Raw genomic sequence first — 18,791 nt, forward strand, 5'->3', positions numbered from 1 at the left:
GTCCAAATATCTTGTAAATGTTGTAATTGTACCTGTATATGCCATTTTCTCTGGTAGCTCTTTCTACAAGGAGAAAGTGAGGACTACAGATGCTGGAGATCAGAGCTGAAAATGTGTTGCTAGAAAAGCGCAGCAGGTCAGGCAGCATCCAAGAAGCAGGAGAATCGACGTTTCGGGCATGAGCCTGAAGAAGGGCTCATGCCCGAAACGTTGATTCTCTTGCTCCTTGCCTGACCTGCTGCGCTTTTCCAGCAACACATTTTCAGCTTAGCTCTTTCTGCAGACGAACTACCCTCTGTGTGAAAAGGGTGCCCCTCAGGTCCATTCTAAATTCTTCTCCACTCACCTTAAAAATATGCCCTCTAGTTTTGAACTCCCCAACCAGAGGGAAAAGGCCTTTGCTATTCACCTCATCTGTGCTCCTCATGATTTAATAAACCTCTATAAGGTCACCCCTCAACCTCCTATGCTCCAGTCAAAAATGTCCAACGAACTTCAGAAAAAGTCACAGAGGAAGACTGGGAGAATCATAGAATCTTACAGCACAAAAAGAAGCCATTCAGCCCACTGTGCCTGTAGCAGTTCAATACAGAGTTGTCCAATTTAGTCCCACAACCTTTAACCTTAACTTTCCAAACATTGACTGGAAATACCATAGTTCGATTACTTTAGATGGGTGAGTTTTAGTCCAATGTCCAATTTCCTGACACAGTACATAGACAGACCAACAAGGGGTGAGGACACATTGGATTTGGTACTGGGTAATGAACCAGACCAGGTGTAAGATTTGGAGGTAGGTGAGCACTTTGGTGATAGTGACCACAATTCGGTTACATTCACTTTAGCGATGGAAAGGGATAGGTATATACTGCAGGGAAAGAGTTGGAGTTGGGGAAAGGCAATTATGATGCAATTAAGCAAGATTTAGGATCCATAGGATGGGGAAGGAAAGTGCAGGGGATGGGCACAATTGAAATGTGGAGTTTATTCATGGAACAGCCACTGCATGTCCTTGTAAAGTATGTACCTGTCAGGCAGGGAGGAAGTGGTCGAGCGAGGAGCTGTGGTTTACTAAAGAAGTTGAATCTCATGTCAAGAGGAAGAAGAAGGCTTATGTTAGAATGTGAAAACTCAGTTTGGGCACTTGAGAGTTACAAGTTAGCCAATAAGGACCTAAAGAGAGAGCTAAGAAGAGCCAGGAGGGGACATGAGAAGTCGGCAGCTAGGATCAAGAAAAACCTGAAAGCTTTCTATAAGTAACTCAGGAATAAAAGAATGACTAGAGTAAGATTGGGGCCAATCAAAGACAGTAGGGGGAAGTTGTGTGTGGAGCTCAAGGAGATAGGAGAAATGCTAAATGAATATTTTTTGTCAGTATTCACACTGGAAAAAGACATTTATGTCAAGGAGAATACCAAGATATAGGCTACTAGATTAGACAGGTTTGAGGCTCACAAAAAGGAAGTGTTAGCAATTCTGGAAAGTGTAAAAATAGATAAGTCCCCTGGGCTGGATGGGATTTATCCTAGGATTCTCTGGGAAACCAGGGAGGACATTACTGAGCCTTTGGCTTTGATCTTTATGTCGTCATTGTCTCCAGGAGTACTGCCAGAAGACTGGAGGATAGCAAATGTTGTTCCCTTGTTTAAGAAGGGGAGTAGAGACAACCCTGGTAGTTATAGACCAGTGAGCCTTACTTCTGTTGTGGGTAAGGTGTTGGAAAAGGTTTTAAGAGATAGGATTTATAATCATCTAGAAAGGAATAAAGTGATTAGGGATAGTCAACATGGTTTTGTGAAGGGTAGGTCATGCCTCATAAACCTTACTGAGTTCTTTGAGAAGGTGACCAAACAGGTGGGTGAGGGTAAAGCGGTTGATCTGGTGTATATGGATCTCAGTAAGGTGTTTGATAAGGTTCTCCATGGTAGACTATTGCACAACATAGGAGGCATGGGAGTGAGGGTGATTTGGCAGTTTGGATCAGAAATTGGCTAGCTGAAAGAACAAAGAGGTTGGTGATTGATGGGAGATGTTCATCCTGGAGTTCAGTTACTAGTGATGTACTGCAAGGATCTGTTTTGGGGCCACTGCTGTTTTTCATTTTTATAGTAAGCAAATTTGTAGATGACAGTAAAGTTGGTGGAGTTGTGAATTGTGCCAAAGGATGTTGCAGGTTACAGAGTGACAAAGATAAGCTGCAGAGCTGGGCTGACAGGTGGCAAATGGAGTTTAATGTGGAAAAGTGTAGGGTGATTCACTTTGGAAGGAGTAACTGGAATACAGACTACTGGGCTAATGGTAAGATTCTTGTTAGTGTCGATGAGCAGAGACATCTCAGTGTCCATACACCTGAAAGTTGCCACCCAGGTTGAAAGGGTTGTTAAGAAGGCATATGGTGTATTCCCTTTTATCGAAAGAGGGATTGAATTCCAGACCCACGAGGTCATGTTGCAGCTGTACAAAACTCTGGTACGGCTGCACTTGCTGAGTATTATGTGAATTCTACTCACTGCATTATCGGAAGGATGTGGAAGCTTTGGAAAGGTTTCAGAGGAGATTTACTGGGATGTTGCCTGGTATGGAGGGAAGGTCTTATGTGGAGAGACTGAGGGACTTGAGGCTACTTTCGTTACAGAGAAGAAGGTTGAAGGGTGACTTAATTGAGAAATATAAGATAATCAGAAGGATTAGACAGAATATACAGTGAGAACATTTTTCCTCTGAAGGTGATGGCAAGCGCAAGGGGATATGGCTTTAAATTGAGGGGTGATAGATATAGGACAGATGTTAGAGGTAGATTCTGTATTCAGCGAGTAGTAGGGGTATGGAATGCCCTGCCTGCAACAGTGGTAGACTCACCAACTTTAAGGGCATTTAAATGGTCATTGGATAAACATATGGATGAAAATTGAATAGTTTAGATTAGATGAGCTTCAGATTTGTTTCATTGGTCAATTCAACATCGAGGGCCGAAGGGCCTGTACTGCATTGTAATGTTCTATATTCTATATTCTAACCAGGCTTTTTCCATGTAATCCCAGAAATCCAGCTGCCTTTTGAAAATTCTTCTGGAATTTGGTTCCATCCCTCTTTCAGGTAGTATAGTCTAGATTTTAACAACCCTCCGTACTGAGAAAAGTTTCCTAACAGCCGTTTTATTCTTTTGCTATTTGTTTAAAATTTCTATTCTCTGGTTACCAACCCATTTGCCAAAGGAATTAGTTTCTCCCTCATTGTTTGATCAAAATTCCTCAATGTTTTGAACACTGCCTATTAGGTCACCTCTTAATCTTTGCTGCTCTAAGGGGAAAAAAAACTATCTTCTCCAATTTCTCCATACAACTGAATGCCTCCATCTTTGGTATATGACTGTTAAAATTACTCTGTATTCTCTCCAGGATCGTGCCATCTTACATACATACATCTTCCTTCTTTCCTTCCCTCCCAAAGTATGGTGCCCAGAATGTGTTCAATTTTCCAAGTGAAGCTTCACCAGTGATTTATAAAGGTTTAATATGTTGTCCTTGTTTTTATATTCAATTGCCCTAATTAAAGAGCCAAGTGCCTCATACACTTTTTCAACTGCACGTTCAACCTGCTATACCATCACTATTTGTGTACAGTCACTCCCAGTCCCTATCGGCTTTGCACTTCTCCTCCCACAGAATAATCCCATTCATATCATTCTGTCTCTCAGAGTTGTTTCTCCCCAAGTGTATGACTTCACATTTATCATATTAAACTGCATCGACCATGAGACTGACCATTGCAAGAGTCTGTTTGTGTCCTCATCAAGTCTGCCCTTATGCAATTCACTGTTTACTACATTGTTACCTTTTGTATTATCCATGTATTTTATTCAATAAGTTGCTAACTGCACATCCCATACGTACGTCCAGGTCTTATATATTACAAGTAAAGCAATGGTCCTAATACTGAACTCTGGAAGAACCCACTGTAAACTCCTCTCTTGCAAAGAATAAAGTAACAAGAAGGCAGTTGCACACTGGCGCTTACATTGACATCTGCACTGAGATTCTTAAGGAAATTCTGTGTTGTAGCAGTCTTGGAAGTACCAGATTCTCCCACAAGTAACACAGGATGTTTAATTTTCACCATCTGTTCAAGTAGCCAACTGATACGGGTTGTATCGACAGTAGGAACTAGAAATTATTTCGCACAGTTTAATATAGTAAAGTACATTGGTTTATTTCAATATTTACATATATTAAGCATGTTTCATTGCAGTACTGTTGCTGTCAATTTTTTCCTCTTATAAATGTTTATGTCTAAGTGATAATTAACATCTGCCCCAGTGATTGCAGTGCAGCTACTGGAAGAACAGAAACAAATGAGAGTGTGACAGGTTTACATACCAGATTCTAATATAAATGCTGACATAGCAATTTATATAATGGAACTATAAAAACAAGGGATAAATGGCCACTAAATTATATCTGCCTGTCCTGGTTCAGTCAGCTTCTGTATTCTAAACCTAATTCTTTTGAAGACTCTATTTAGGCACTCTCATAGGGATCAGCATTTCTGAAATAAACTGCATTGTTCATGCAAAATAGATCCATATCCCAAAATTCATTACTATAACCCTCTTATAATCCAAAATGGAAAGTATCTTGATAGAATTTTAACAATTAACCTTATTTGTGCTCATCAAGTACTACCAGGACACGCAGAACACAGCTATAGGCTGATTAAAACTCCTTTCTGTGTTTTAATTTAAATCATTAATAAGATGTGAATGTGGCTGGTGAGATCAACATTTACGGCCTTTGCCTAATAGCCTTTGACAAGGTAATAGTGGTGAACTGCTTGCCTGCCTGAACTGTTGTAGTCCATGTGGTGTAGATACATCCATGATTTAGAGGGGACTGAAGGAATGGTGGTATTATCCCAAGTCAGGATGGTGTGTGGTTTGGAAGGGTGCATTCAGATGATCAGATTTCTGGTCAATGGTAATTCCCATGGTTTAATGATGGAATGACATTAAAAGTCAAGGGGAAATCATTAGAATCCCTCTTGCTGGATATAGTCATTACCTGTCGTTCATTTGACACAAATGTAATTTGTTGCTGTTCAGATTAAAGCCTCTGAGCACTGTCCAGGTCTTGCTGCATATGGACATGGACTACTTCAGGATCTGAGTTACAAATGCACTGTATAATCATCAGCAAATATCCCCAAATATAATCTTTTGATGGAGGGGAGGTCATTGATGAAGCAGGCAGAAGTGGGTACTGCAGACACTGGAGATTAGAGTCAAGATTAGAGTGATGCTGGAAAAGCACAGCAGGTCAGGCAGCATTGGAAGAGCAGGAAAATTGATGTTTCAGACAAAAGCCCTTCGTCAGGAATCATTGATGAAGCGGCTGAAGATGAATGATCCTTGGACACTATTTTGAGAAGCAACTGCAGAAATGTCCTTGGCCTCCAATAACTAGAAGTATTTTCCTTTGTGCCTTGATAATCAAGGACAGTCATTCTCATCACATCTCTGGAATTCAACACTTGGTTCCAAGGCTGTAATGAGCTTTGGAGCTGAGTTAGCAAATTGATCAAAAATGAGTGGATTATTGCTGTGTAAGCATTGTTAGATAGTACTGTGAATAAAACCTACATCACTTTGCTGTTGATTGGGTAGAGTGATGGAGCAGTAATTGGCCTGTTTGGATTTGTCCTGCTATTTAAAGACAGGACATATCTGGACATCTTTTTAAATTGTCAGGTGTAACCAGTGTTACAACCAAACCCAACACCTTCCTAAGCCCCACCTCAGAATACCTATGTGGGGGTTTTCCATTTCCTGTGTTTGAGTAAGGGGACAATAGCCAATTAGTGATGTACTGGGTTTGCTTTTCATCTGATGCCTACTAAGCATTTAATTTAAGTTACCAAAAACTATCCTACATTGGAACCTGGCAATTGCAGATTGAATAGTCTTTCAGCCTAGAATTCTGGGCCCACACTGATAGTCTACTCTCAAACACATTACATAACTGGGTCCCCAATTCATAAAGACAAAAACTTACCAAGAATATCTATAAATTTTACTTCAGGATCATGGACATATTTGGGCACAAGATTGGTCCATGGAACCCATTTCAGTTTCACATCATCGAAGTGAAAGTCATAGAGTGTTGGTAGCTGACCTACAACAAACATAGAAGTTCAATCTTAAAATTACAGAATATCAAAACTCAACAGTTTTCCACAGTTCCATGTCAACTATGAAAATAAAGTTATCTTGGAGGAAGGCATGTGCAAAGAAATTTGGTCAGATGTTTAAGATGAAATGCAACAAATAATTACATTTCTTTTTGATTTCCATTACAGGTAGGGGCGCAGAGAGGGAACACACCACCCTTTAAAATATAGTCCATGGTGGGGTGTCTGTAAACAAGTGGCAGGGCAGGTTAAGGAAGTGATTATAAATACAGAGTCATTGGCTTTATTAATTGCAATAGAGTAGAAAAGCAAGTAAATATGCTAAACTTTTATAAAATATGCTCATTTCTGGAAACCAAATTATAAGATGGATGTCAAAACTTTAGAGGAGCTGTTGATAAGAAGTCCTAGAGTTGTATCAGAATAAAGGACTTTAACTATGCACAGAAATAAATACCTGAATTTGAAAAGTACTTTTTATGATCACACAACTTCTCAAGATTTACAGCCAATGAAGTGCAATGAAAAGAGTGGAGAAGCTGGAATTGTTTCCCCTAGAGCAGAGTCAAGATCTGATCGAGGTGTTCAAAATCATGAGGCATTTTTATAGAGTTAATAAGGCAAACCCTTCCATTGGGAGATGGGTCAGTAACCAGAGGATACAGATTTAAAGTGACTGGCAAGAACAAGAGATGACATGAGTTTCTATGCAACAGGTTGTTACGATTCGGAATACACTGCCTGATTGTAATTTGGAAGCAAATTTTTTAAAATCATTCAAAACAAAATGAGTAAATTGCCTTGAAATAAGGAAATTTCCAGGCCTCTCAGGGAAAAGTTACTGAATGAGGATAATCAGATAACTCTGTTAAAGAGCCAACACAGGCACACCAGTCTAAACGAATATAAATTCAAATCAAGCTACTTCTTAGTTTCACAACAAGACAATAAAGAGATAAGAGATGGGATCAGGAGTCGACTAACATTCAACATGATCATGGTTGAGATATTGCCATAATGCAGCTTCCCTGCCTGCTCTCTATATCTCTCAGTTCCCTGAGAGACCAAAAATCTGTCTATCCAAGCCTTAAATAAAGTCAATGATGGAGACCCCATAATCCCCAGGATAAAAACTTCCAGAGTGGACACACTTCTCATCTCAGTCCTAAATGACTGTTCCCTAATCCTAATACTGTGACCCCTTGTTCCAGATTGTTCAGCAAAGGAAGCAATCTCTCAGTTTTTACTGTCAAGTCCTTTCAAAATCCCTCCTTACCGCCAATGTACAAGACAATTTACTCAGCCTCTCATCATAGGTCCACCCTGTCATCACAGGAACCACTCTAGTGAAACTTCGCTGAACTGCCTCCAATGTAAAAGCTTCCTTCCTTACAAATGGAGACCAAAATCGTACATTATTGTGTTCTCACGAAAACCCTTTGTAATTGTAGCAGACTCCCTCATTCTTGTATTGTAATCCCATTACAAAAAACTAAGACTTACTATTTGATTCCCTAATTGGCTTTCTGTGTTCTTAATATGAGCACAGTCTCCCTGAACATCAACATTTAAAAGTTCCATTACTTTTATGCTTTCCATTCTTAATATCAAAGTGCAAATCTTTCACAACTCCACATTATATTCCATATGTCACCTTATTGTCCACTTAGGTAATTTGCCCAAATTCCTTTTTTCATTCACATCTAGATTTGGGATTCCCATCCAGATAGGGCGGCACGGTGGCACAGTGGTTAGCACTGCTGCCTCACAGCGCCTGAGACCTGGGTTCAATTCCCGACTCAGGTGACTGACTACGTGGAGTTTGCATGTTCTCCCCGAGTCTGCGTGGGTTTCCTCAGGGTGGTCTGGTTTCCTCCCACAGTCACAAAGATGTGCGGGTCAGGTGAATTGGCCATGCTAAAATTGCCCGTAGTGTTAGGTAAGGGGTAAATGTAGGGATATGGGTGTGTTGCGGGTCGGTGTGAACTTGTTGGGCCGAAGGGCCTGTTTCCACACTGTAAGTAATCTAATTTGCAGCAAACTTGGAAATATTACTTTTTTTCTCTTCATTTAAGTCACAAATATAGATGGTAACAAGCTGACCTCCAGCACTGATCCTTGCACTAGTTACTGCCTGTCAACCTGAAAGTGTCTTGTTTCTTCTCTGCTCTCTGTCCATGAACCAATCCTCCATTCCTACTAATACATTACCTTCTCCAACCAACCCATCCATGAGCTTTTATTTTACATATTAACCCCTTATTAAAGATGACACCTTACTGAATGCTTTTTTAGAAATCCTATTAAACCACATCCATGGGTACCCCTTTATCTATCCTAAAAGTTACAACTCAAGAAATCAATCAAATTTGTCAAGAACATGTTCTCTTTCATAAAGCTAGACTGGTTCTCTTTCAGATCATACTATGATTTTCTAAGGGCATTGTTAATATTTCCTTACTTCAGATTCCAGCAAATAATGTAAGTTCCGAATGACTGCTCTCAGAATGCACTCATTCCTCCATATCCATGAGGGATTTGTCCCTGAGAACTCCCACAAATGATGAAATTCTTGAGTGCAGAGCTCATTTAAAATAGGTTAAAATGGTTAAAAATATTCCGGTATGTGATTTGGCCCCATGGATGTTGATTTCTGTTATGACTTTTTTTTGGCATGGATAGGCAAATTCACGATTTTGCGAATACAGAGGATTAACTGTAACAGGTCTGCAATTCCCTATTTTCATTTGCCCTTTCTCAAACAGCAGACTTCCCTTTTTCATCATAAATGCCGTTTCCGAAATGTTGATTTTCCTGCTCCTCAGATGCTGCCTGACCCGCTGTGCTTTTCCAGCACCATTATAATCTTGACATTTGCCCCAACAAGTCCATACTGACTCTTCAAAAAGCATCTCACCGCAGCCCATCCCCATACCCTATACCTGTAACCCTGCATTTCCCATGGCCAACACACTTAACTACACATCCCTAGACACAATGGGTATTTTAGCATGATCAATCCACCAAACTTGCACATCTTTGGACTGCGGGAGGAAACCGGAGTACCCAGAGGAAACACATGCAAATATGAAAAGAATGTGCAAACTCCATACAGACAGTCGCCCAAGTGTGAAATCGAACCCAGGCTCCAGTACTGGGAAGTAGCAAACCTAACCACTGAGCCACCATGCCATACTCCCGAAGATGTTCTAAAATCTAGGAGTATTGGAAATTCACAATCAATGCACTATGGACTTCTGCAAAAATCTCTTTTAGAACCTTAGGATGTGAGTCATCTGGTCCTGAGATTGCGTCAGTTTTTACTTCTTCAAATTTCTCTAACATCGAACAAAACGATTGACTCTACTTTTAACAAGATTTCAGATTTATAGCAATCTTTATACTTAGAATGTAGAGCCATCACAACATCTTTCCTCATTAAATTCTAGTTATATGATAGGAATAGGGTAGGAATAGGGCCAATCAAAGACAGAAGTGGAAAGTTGTGTGTGGACCCTGTGGAGATCGGAGAGGTGCTAAATGAACATTTCTCATCAGTGTTCACTCAGGCAAAGGAGAATATTGGAGAGGAGAAGAATGAGGTATGAGATATTAGACTCGAAAGGATCGAGATTAATTATGAACAGGTGTTATCAATTCTAGAAGGAGTGAAAGTAAACAAGTCCCCTGGGCCGGATGAGATTTATCTGAGGATTCTCTGGGAAGCTAGGGAGGAGATAGCAGAGCCTTTGGCTTTGATATTTGAGTTGTCATTGTCTACAGGTTTGGTACCAGAGGACTGGAGAATTGCAAATGTTATACCCTTGTTCAAGAAGAGCAGTAGAGATGACCCAGATAATTATAGACCAGTGAGCCTTACTTCTGTTGTAGGTTTTGGAAAGGATTATAAGTGATAAGATTTGTAAACATCTAGCAAGCAACAATTTGATTTCAGTAGTCAACATGGTTTCGTCAAAGGCAGGTCGTGTCTCACAAACCTCAGTGAGTTTTTTAAGAACTTGACCAAGCATGTAGATGAGGGTAGGGCAGTTAATGTGGTATACATGGACTTCAGTAAAGCCTTTGATAAGGTTCCACATGGTAGGCTGATGGAGAAAATGCAGAGGGATGGAATTGAGGGTGATTTAGCAGTTTGGATTAGAAACTGGCTTTCTGAACGAAGGGAACGGGTGGTGGTTGATGGAAAGTATTCAGCCTAGAGTCCGGTTACTAGTGGTGTGCCACAAGGATCTGTTTTGAGACCACTGCTCTTTGTCATTTTTATAAATGACTTAAACACAGGCACAGGTAGATGGATTAGTAAATTTGCAGATGACACTAAAGTTGGTGGAGTAGTGGACAGTGTGGAAGAATGTTGCAGGGGGACTTAGATAAACTGCAGAATTGGGCTGAGAGGTGGCAAATGGAGTTCAATGCAGCTAAATGTGAGGTGATGCACTTTGGGAAGAATAACAGGAAGGCAGAGTACTGGGTCAATGGAAAGGTTCTTGGTAGTGCGGATGTGCAGAGGGATCTTGGAGTCCATGTACATAGATCCCTGAAAGTTGCCACCCAGGTGGATATTGCTGCTGAAAAGGCATAGGGTGTGTTAGGTTTCATTCGTAGAGGGATTGAGTTCCGGAACTGCAATATCATGCTGCAATTATACAAAACGCTGGTGCGGCCACAGTTGGAATATTGTGTACAGTTCTGGGCCCCATATTTCAGGAAGGATATGGAAGCATTGGAAAAGGTACAGAGGAAATTCACTAGGATGTTGCCTGGTCTGGAGGGAAAGTCTTATGAGGAAAGGCTGAGAGACTTGAACCTGTTCTCATTGGCAAGAAGAAGGCCAAGAGGGGATTTGATAGAGACATTCAAGATGATCAGAGGATTAGATAGGGTAGACAGTGAAAGTCTTTTTCCTAGGATGATGACGTCAGCGTGTACGGGGGGCATAAGTACAAAATGAGGGGTGATAGATTTAAGACAGATGTCAGAGGCGGGTTCTTTACTCAGAGAGTGGTACGGCCGTGGAATGCTCTACCTGCTCATGTAGTCAACTCAGTCACATTAGGGAAATTTAAACTATCCTTAAATAAGCACATGGATGATTTTAGGATAGTGTAGGGGGACGAGCTGAGAATAGTTCACAGGCAAAATTGAGGGCTGAAAGGCCTGTTCTGCACTGTATTGTTCTATGTTCTATGATCAGAAAAGACAAAGTACTGGATCAAAAACTTACCTGGCAATTCTCCTGGCCCTGCAAGGGTATTTGAGGCTTCAACTGCTGACATGCTGGCAAGGCGTTTCACATAATCATCAAATTTCACTCTTCCATCCTCGAGAAGACACGCTCCCAAAGAGCAGTACAAGGCCTCAATAAAATAGCATTCTAGAACGTCAAAGTTATCCACCTCTTTCTCAAGGAAAGAGTCCAACATCCTAGCAAGCTGGACCACCTGAAGAACAATTATTCTAAGTGATGGTTGTCTTACAGCATACCTTCCTGTTCAAAATACTAACTTTTAAAGTAAGTAATGATAGAAGTTATTTTAGCAAAACACATTCTTAAATCAGTAGAAAGTAACAATGCCTTCCCCTTTGATCTTATCTTTCTAAATCATCTCTATTTTGAAAGACTAAATAGCATGGTCAGAATTTGGTCCATTTTTTTTTTAGTGGTGTCTTTGGCAAAAGTTCAGCAGAAACATCACTCACAGGTTCTAGTGAACAAACAATGGCAGGGCAAGGAAGCAGGGAAGCATTAGTGTCCCTGAGTCAGCAGCTTCTACAGAACTGTAGAAAAGTTATGGCACAGAAAATGAGAATTTAGTCCATCAGGTCTGCTCTAGCTGAATAAACAAGCTGCTCATTCTAATCCTACATTCCAGTGCCTGGGTCTGTGGCCGGTCAGGTTCCAAGGCTTCAGAGGGGATCCAGGTTCCTTTTTAATGAGTTGAGGGTTTCTACCTCAACCCCAAAACTGAGCATTGAATTCCAGACATCTACCACACTCAGGGTGAAAACATTTTTCTTCCTATCCCCTCAAATTAATCTACCAATCACTTTAATTCAGCACCTCTTAGTAACTGATCTCTCCACTCAGGGAAAACCTTCTTCTCTGTCCACTCTATCCAAGCCCCTCATTATTTTGGATATCATAATGGATACATCAGCCTTCTCTGTTCTAAGAAATATCACCTTAGCCTTCCAATCTTTCCTCAAAGCTATAATTTTCAAGCCATGCCAACATTCTTGTAAATCCCCTCTATACTCTCTTAAGAACAATTATGTCTTTCCTGCAATGTGGTTACCAAAACTGTACTGAAAGCTTCAGCTATGGCCTAACAAGTATTTTGTATAGTTCCAGTATTACAACTCTGATTTTACATTTCAGTACCTCACCCAATGAAAGTAAGCATCCCATATGCTTTCTTTACCAACTTATCCACCTGTCTTGTTACCTGTTAACATGCACTCTTAGGTCTAATACTTTATCTCTCTCAACACCCTCCAGTTTTTTTTGTATTCCTTTGTTTTGTTTATTCTCCTCAATTGCACTACTTCTCACTTCTCTGGATTGGATTTCATTTGCCACTTTTCCACTCACTCCACACGCGGTCACACATCATCCTTTATTTCCTTTCAGTAATCCAATTTTGAATTCAACTCACCACATTCTGCTGTTTCCCCATGGGTTTTAATTTTTCTTAACAGTTTGTCATGTGGGATGTTGCTAAATTGCAGTACCAAAGACCAGATAGACAATGTTCATTGCTTTACCCACATCAATCCTCCTTGTTACTTCCTCAAAAAATGCAATTAAGTCAGTAAGACACAACCATTCCTTACCTGTCTATTCCTGATTAATCTGCGTTTCCAAATTACAGTTAATCCAGTAGTTTAGTACTGATTCTAATAAGGTCAGACTAATTAAGACTGACTGGTCTATTGTTATTTGGCTCAGCCTCAGACCTGATTTGAATAGCGGTTCAATATTTACAGATCTCCAATTCTATGGTCCTGGGGAGGCCTACTCACCAATGAAAGCCTGAGTACAGAAACAGATCACTACCTGATAGGAGAAAAGCAATGGATACAAGAATTTTCTGACAGAAATACTTTCATGTTATGTGTTTTACAATATTATTCTAAGAAATTATATTTAATATAAATTTATTTTCAATAATATTAATTTCAAAGTAAAATAAACTGAATTGTTAATTGGTTCCTCTAATTCCTAGCATAAAAATCATTCTTTTCAATACATTTTATTATAAATATTTTCACCTTAAATAGTTTACTATGAGCACTCCTTACCATGTTCAATTCTGTTTGAGGTACAATTGTTTTCAACTTTTCCACTTGTCTGCCATCCAACATTCCCTCCACTATCATCTCAATGATGTAAGGAACATACTTATTAAACAGTTTGTGGAGGTCAACCTGTTCTTGCTAAAGCAAACAGAAAGGATTTTTAAAAAATAAAGTTATAGAACATAGAACATAGAAAAATACAGCGCAGTACAGGCCCCTCGGCCCTTGATGTTGCGCCGACCGAAGCCTACCTAACCTAAACTAGCCCAATAACCTCCATATGCTTATCCAATGCCCGCTTGAATGACCATAAAGAGGGAGAGTCCCCCACTGATACTGGCAGTGCATTCCGTGAACTCACAACCCGCTGAGTAAAGAATCTACCCCTAACATCTGTCCTATACCAACCCCCCCTTAATTTAAAGCTGTGTCCCCTAGTAACAGCTGACTCCATTAGCGGAAAAAGGTTCTCACTGTCAACCCTATCTAAACCCCTAATCATCTTGTACACCTCTATCAAATCTCCCTTAAACCTTCTTTTCTCCAATGAGAACAGCCCCAAATGCCTCAGCCTTTCCTCATGCAATCTTCCTACCATGTCAGGCAACATCCTGGTAAACCTCCTCTGCACCTGTTCCAATACCTCCACGTCCTTCCTATAGTATGGCGACCAAAACTGCACACAATACTCCAGATGAGGCCGCACCAGAGTCTTATACAACTGCAACATGACCTCAGGACTCCGGAACTCAATTCCTCTACCAATAAAGCCCAGTACGCCATATGCCTTCTTCACAGCACTATTTACCTGGGTGGCAACTTTCAGAGATCTGTGTACATGGACACCAAGATCCCTCTGCTCATCCACACTACCAAGTAGCCTACCATTAGCCCAGTAATCCATCTTCTTGTTACTCCTACCAAAGTGAATGACTTCACACTTAGCTACATTGAACTCCATTTGCCACCTTTCTGCCCAGCTCTGCAACTTATCTATATCCCGCTGTAACCTGCCACATCCTTCTTCGCTGTCCACGACTCCAACGACTTCCGTATCATCCGCAAACTTGCTCACCCAGCCTTCAAGCCCCTCCTCCAGGTCATTTATAAAAATGACAAACAGCAATGGTCCCAAAACAGATCCTTGTGGAACACCGCTAGTAACTGCACTCCAAGATGAACCTTTACCATCAACTACTACCCTCTGTCTCCTTCCAGCCAGCCAATTCCTAATCCAAACCTCTAATGCACCCTCAATGCCATACCTCCATAATTATTGCAGTAGCCTACCATGGCGTATCTTATCGAACGCCTTGCTAAAATCCATATACACCACATCTACTGTTTTACCCTCGTCCACTTCCTTGGTCACCTTCTCAAAGAACTCAATAAGGTTTGTGAGGCACGACCTGCCCTTCACAAAACCATGCTGACTATCCTTGATCACATTATTCTTGTCCAGATGTTCATAAATCCTATCTCTTACAATTCTCTCTAAGACTTTGCCCACAACAGAAGTGAGACTCACTGGCCTATAGTTACTAGGGCTATCCCTACTCCCCTTCTTGAACAAGGGGACCACATTTGCTATCCTCCAGTCTTCTGGCACTATTCCCATTGACAATGACGACATAAAAATCAAGGCCAATGGCTCTGCTATCTCCTCCCTAGCTTCCCAGAGGATCCTAGGATAAATGCCATCAGGTCCAGGGGACTTATCTATTTTCACCCTTTCCAGTATTCCCCAGACCTCTTCCCTACGTACCTCAAAGCCATCCATTCTAATCACTTGTGATTCAATATTCACATCAGCAACAATGTCCTGTTCCTGAGTGAATACTGACGAAAAGTATTGATTTAGTGTCTCTCCAATCTCCTCCGCCTCCACGCACAACTTCCCACTACTATCCTTGACTGGACCGATACCTACCCTAGTCCTCCTTTTATTCCTGACATACCTATAGAAAGCCTTTGGGTTTTCCCTAATCCTACCAACTAAGGACTTTTCATGTCCCCTTCTCGCTGCTCTTAGCTCTCTCTTTAGATCCTTCCTGGCTACCTTATAACTCTCAATCGCCCCAACTGAACCTTCACGCCTCATCTTTACATAGGCCGCCCTCTTCCCTTTCACAAGGGATTCCAATTCCTTATTAAACCACGGCTCCCTCACAAGACCCTTTCCTCCCTCCCTGACTGGTACATACTTATCAAGGACACTCAATAGCTACTCCTTGAACAAGCTCCACATATCATTTGTGACCTTCCCTTGAAGCCTATTTTTCCAATCCACACATCCTAAGTCATGCCTCACCGCATCATAATTTCCCTGCCCCCAGCTATAACTCCTGCCCTGCAGTGCACACTTATCCCTCTCCATCACTAGAGTAAAAGTCACCGAGTTGTGGTCACTGTCCCCGAAGTGCTCACCTACCTCCAAGTCTAACACATGGCCTGGTTCATTACCTAGAACCAAATCCAGTATGGCCTCACCTCTTGTTGGCCTGTCAACATATCGTGTCAGGAAACCTCCTGCACTCATTGGACAAACACCGACCCATCTAACGAACTCGAGCTATAGCTTTCCCAGTCAATATCTGGGAAGTTAAAGTCCCCCATAACAACCACCCTACTACTTTCACTCTTCTCCTGAATCATCCTTGCAATACTTTCCTCTACGTCTCTCGGACTATTAGGAGGCCTGTAGAAAACTCCTAACAGGGTGACCTCACCTTTCCTATTTCTAACCTCAGCCCAAACTACCTCAGATGGCAAGTCTTCTTCCATCGTCCTTTCCACCGCTGTAATACTATCCTTGACAAGCAATACCACACCTCCCCCTCTTTTACCCCCACCTCTGACCCTACTAAAACATTTAAACCCTGGAACCTGCAATAGCCATTCCTGTCCCTGTTCTACCCGCGTCTCTGTAATGGCCACAACATCGAAGTCCCAGGTACCAACCCATGCTGCAAGCTCACCTACCTTATTTCGTATACTTCTGGCATTGAAGTATACACACTTCAAGCCACCTTCCTGTTTACCGGCACCCTCCTTCGAGATCGATGCCTTGTTCCTAACCTCCCTGCACTCAAGGTCCTGTACCCTAAAGCTACAGTCCAGGTTCCCATGCCCCTGCAGAGTTAGTTTAAACCCTCCCAAAGAGCACTAGCAAACTTCCCCCCAAGGATGCTGGTGCCCCTCAGGTTCAGGTGGAGACCATCCTGTTTATAGAGGTCCCACCTTCCCCAGAAAGAACCCCAGTTGTCCAGAAACCAGAATCCCTCCCTCCTGCACCATCCCTGTAGCCACGCATTTAACTGTTCTCTCTCCCTATTCCTCGACTCTCTATCACGTGGCACAGGTAACAAACCAGAGACAACAACTCTGTTTGTTCTAGCTCTGAGCTTCCAACCTAGCTCCATGAATGCCTGCCTAACATCCTTACCCCTCTTCCCACCTATGTCGTTGGTGCCAACGTGGACCACGACCTGGGGCTGCTCCCCCTCCCCCTTAAGGACCCGGAAAACACGATCAGAGACATTACGTACCCTTGGACCTGAGAGTCAACATACCAAACGTGAGTCTCTGTCGCCCCCGCAAAACCGCCTATCTGTGCCCCTCACTATTGAGTCCCCAATAGCTATCGCTCTACCTTTCTCCGCCTTTCCCTTCTGAGCAACAGGGACAGGCTCCGTGCCAGAGGCCTGAACCTCGTTGCTTAACCCCACAAGTATCCAAAACGGTATACTTTTTATTGAGGGGAACGACCGCAGGGGGTCCCTGCACTGGCTGCTTCCTCCCAGTCCCCCTCACTGTCACCCATCTGTCTACAACTTTCGGAGTAACTACTTCCCTAAAGCTCTGATCTATGACCACCTCTGCCTCCCGAATGATTCGTAGTTCATCCAACTCCAGCTCCAGTTCCCTAACACGGACTTGGAGGAGCTGGAGATGGGTGCACTTCCCGCAAGTGTAATCAGCAGGGACGCTAATGGCTTCCCTCACCTCAAACATCTTGCAAGAGGAACATTGCACTGCCTTCGCTGCCATCCCTCTAAAAGGTAAACTTTAAAAAGAAAAAGAAAAGTTGTGAGATTTTAAGCTATCACATCTCATTTTTGTCATTTTAGTTCTTAACACATTGCTCATGTGAAGAAATCTCAAAGAAAGGTTGAGGATGTGAACACACTGTGAGAATGAAATACTCACATTCGTCTCAAACTTTTTAGGGTGTCCAAAAATGCTTCACAGCCAATTAAATTATTTTAAGAAAAGCCATTTTTATTGTATATGAAACATGGCAGCCAATTTGCTCACAGCAAGCTGGCAAAGGCAACAAAATAATGTCAACTAGGCAAATTGTTTAAGTGATTTTTAATTGATTGGTAAATATTGCCATAGCACCACAGAGAATGCTTTCCTATTCTTTTTCAAAATAGTGAAAAGGGATTTTTTACATCTACCTGAGCAAGATTGGGTCCTGGATAATGTCACATTAGGAAAAAGGTATCTGTGACACTGCAACATTCTGAATAAATGGTAAAACATTTGCAATGTCAGCATAGATTCTGAACTCAAGTGACTGGATCTACAATCTTCTAGTCCAGTTGCAAGTGTATCCATATTAGTACTTTCTGTCAATAAATAAAACTTCAATTTTTAAACCTCATTTTCTTTAAACTCATGTTAGAACTTAACAAGGTTTTAAAAAGATAATTACACAGATAAATGGCACTATAGTTAGTTGACAAAATGTAATCATATCTGTCTAAAAATGTGGAAGTAACAAATTCCATGCGGTACAATGGATTCTGAAAATTGTAAACTACAGTTAAATAAAAGCCAGTGTTAACTGTTGATGTTTCAATGCAGAAAATTTGAAACAGATTATGAAAATCAGTTCATACCTTGCTTGTCCTCTCATTAGTCCACTTTTCCCAAAAGGGTCTATAGCGCAGGTTCTTGGGGTCCACGTACACCATCCCACAGCGAGAGACCGTGGCTGGAGACGCATACTGTAAATCTCCAACCTATATCACCCAGAGAGAAGTAAAGGACAGGCTCAACATGCACATATCAAGAAAAGGCCAATAGAGTTTCATAAATAATAAATCTTTATCAGTTAACTCTTATATACCCACTTTGATTCATGCTTTAATTCCAAAACTGATCCTGCATCACATGTGTACCTTGATCATCCCAAACTGTTGACAGGGTTTCCATAAAAGAGTTCTTCACAGTCTGCATTGTATAGCTACAAGTCTGGCCACACTAGTGAACTCTAATTA

General features: G+C 41.5%; 1 protein-coding gene across 1 annotated transcript in view; it reads right to left on the minus strand.

Annotated features, from left to right (window-relative positions):
* Nucleotides 1-18,791, minus strand: part of dnah10 (dynein axonemal heavy chain 10) — a 330,367-nt gene that overhangs the window by 136,034 nt on the left and 175,542 nt on the right. Inside the window, exons 41-45 of the mRNA XM_060844124.1 lie at nt 18,411-18,533; nt 13,507-13,641; nt 11,429-11,645; nt 6,048-6,167; nt 4,018-4,163 (exon numbers count right to left, since the gene is read on the minus strand). Coding sequence (XP_060700107.1) covers nt 4,018-4,163; nt 6,048-6,167; nt 11,429-11,645; nt 13,507-13,641; nt 18,411-18,533 — 741 coding nt within the window. The remainder of the gene's footprint in view (nt 1-4,017; nt 4,164-6,047; nt 6,168-11,428; nt 11,646-13,506; nt 13,642-18,410; nt 18,534-18,791) is intronic.

The sequence above is a fragment of the Hemiscyllium ocellatum genome, chromosome 24 (genome assembly GCF_020745735.1).
Source record: "Hemiscyllium ocellatum isolate sHemOce1 chromosome 24, sHemOce1.pat.X.cur, whole genome shotgun sequence".
Lineage (NCBI taxonomy): Eukaryota > Metazoa > Chordata > Chondrichthyes > Orectolobiformes > Hemiscylliidae > Hemiscyllium > Hemiscyllium ocellatum.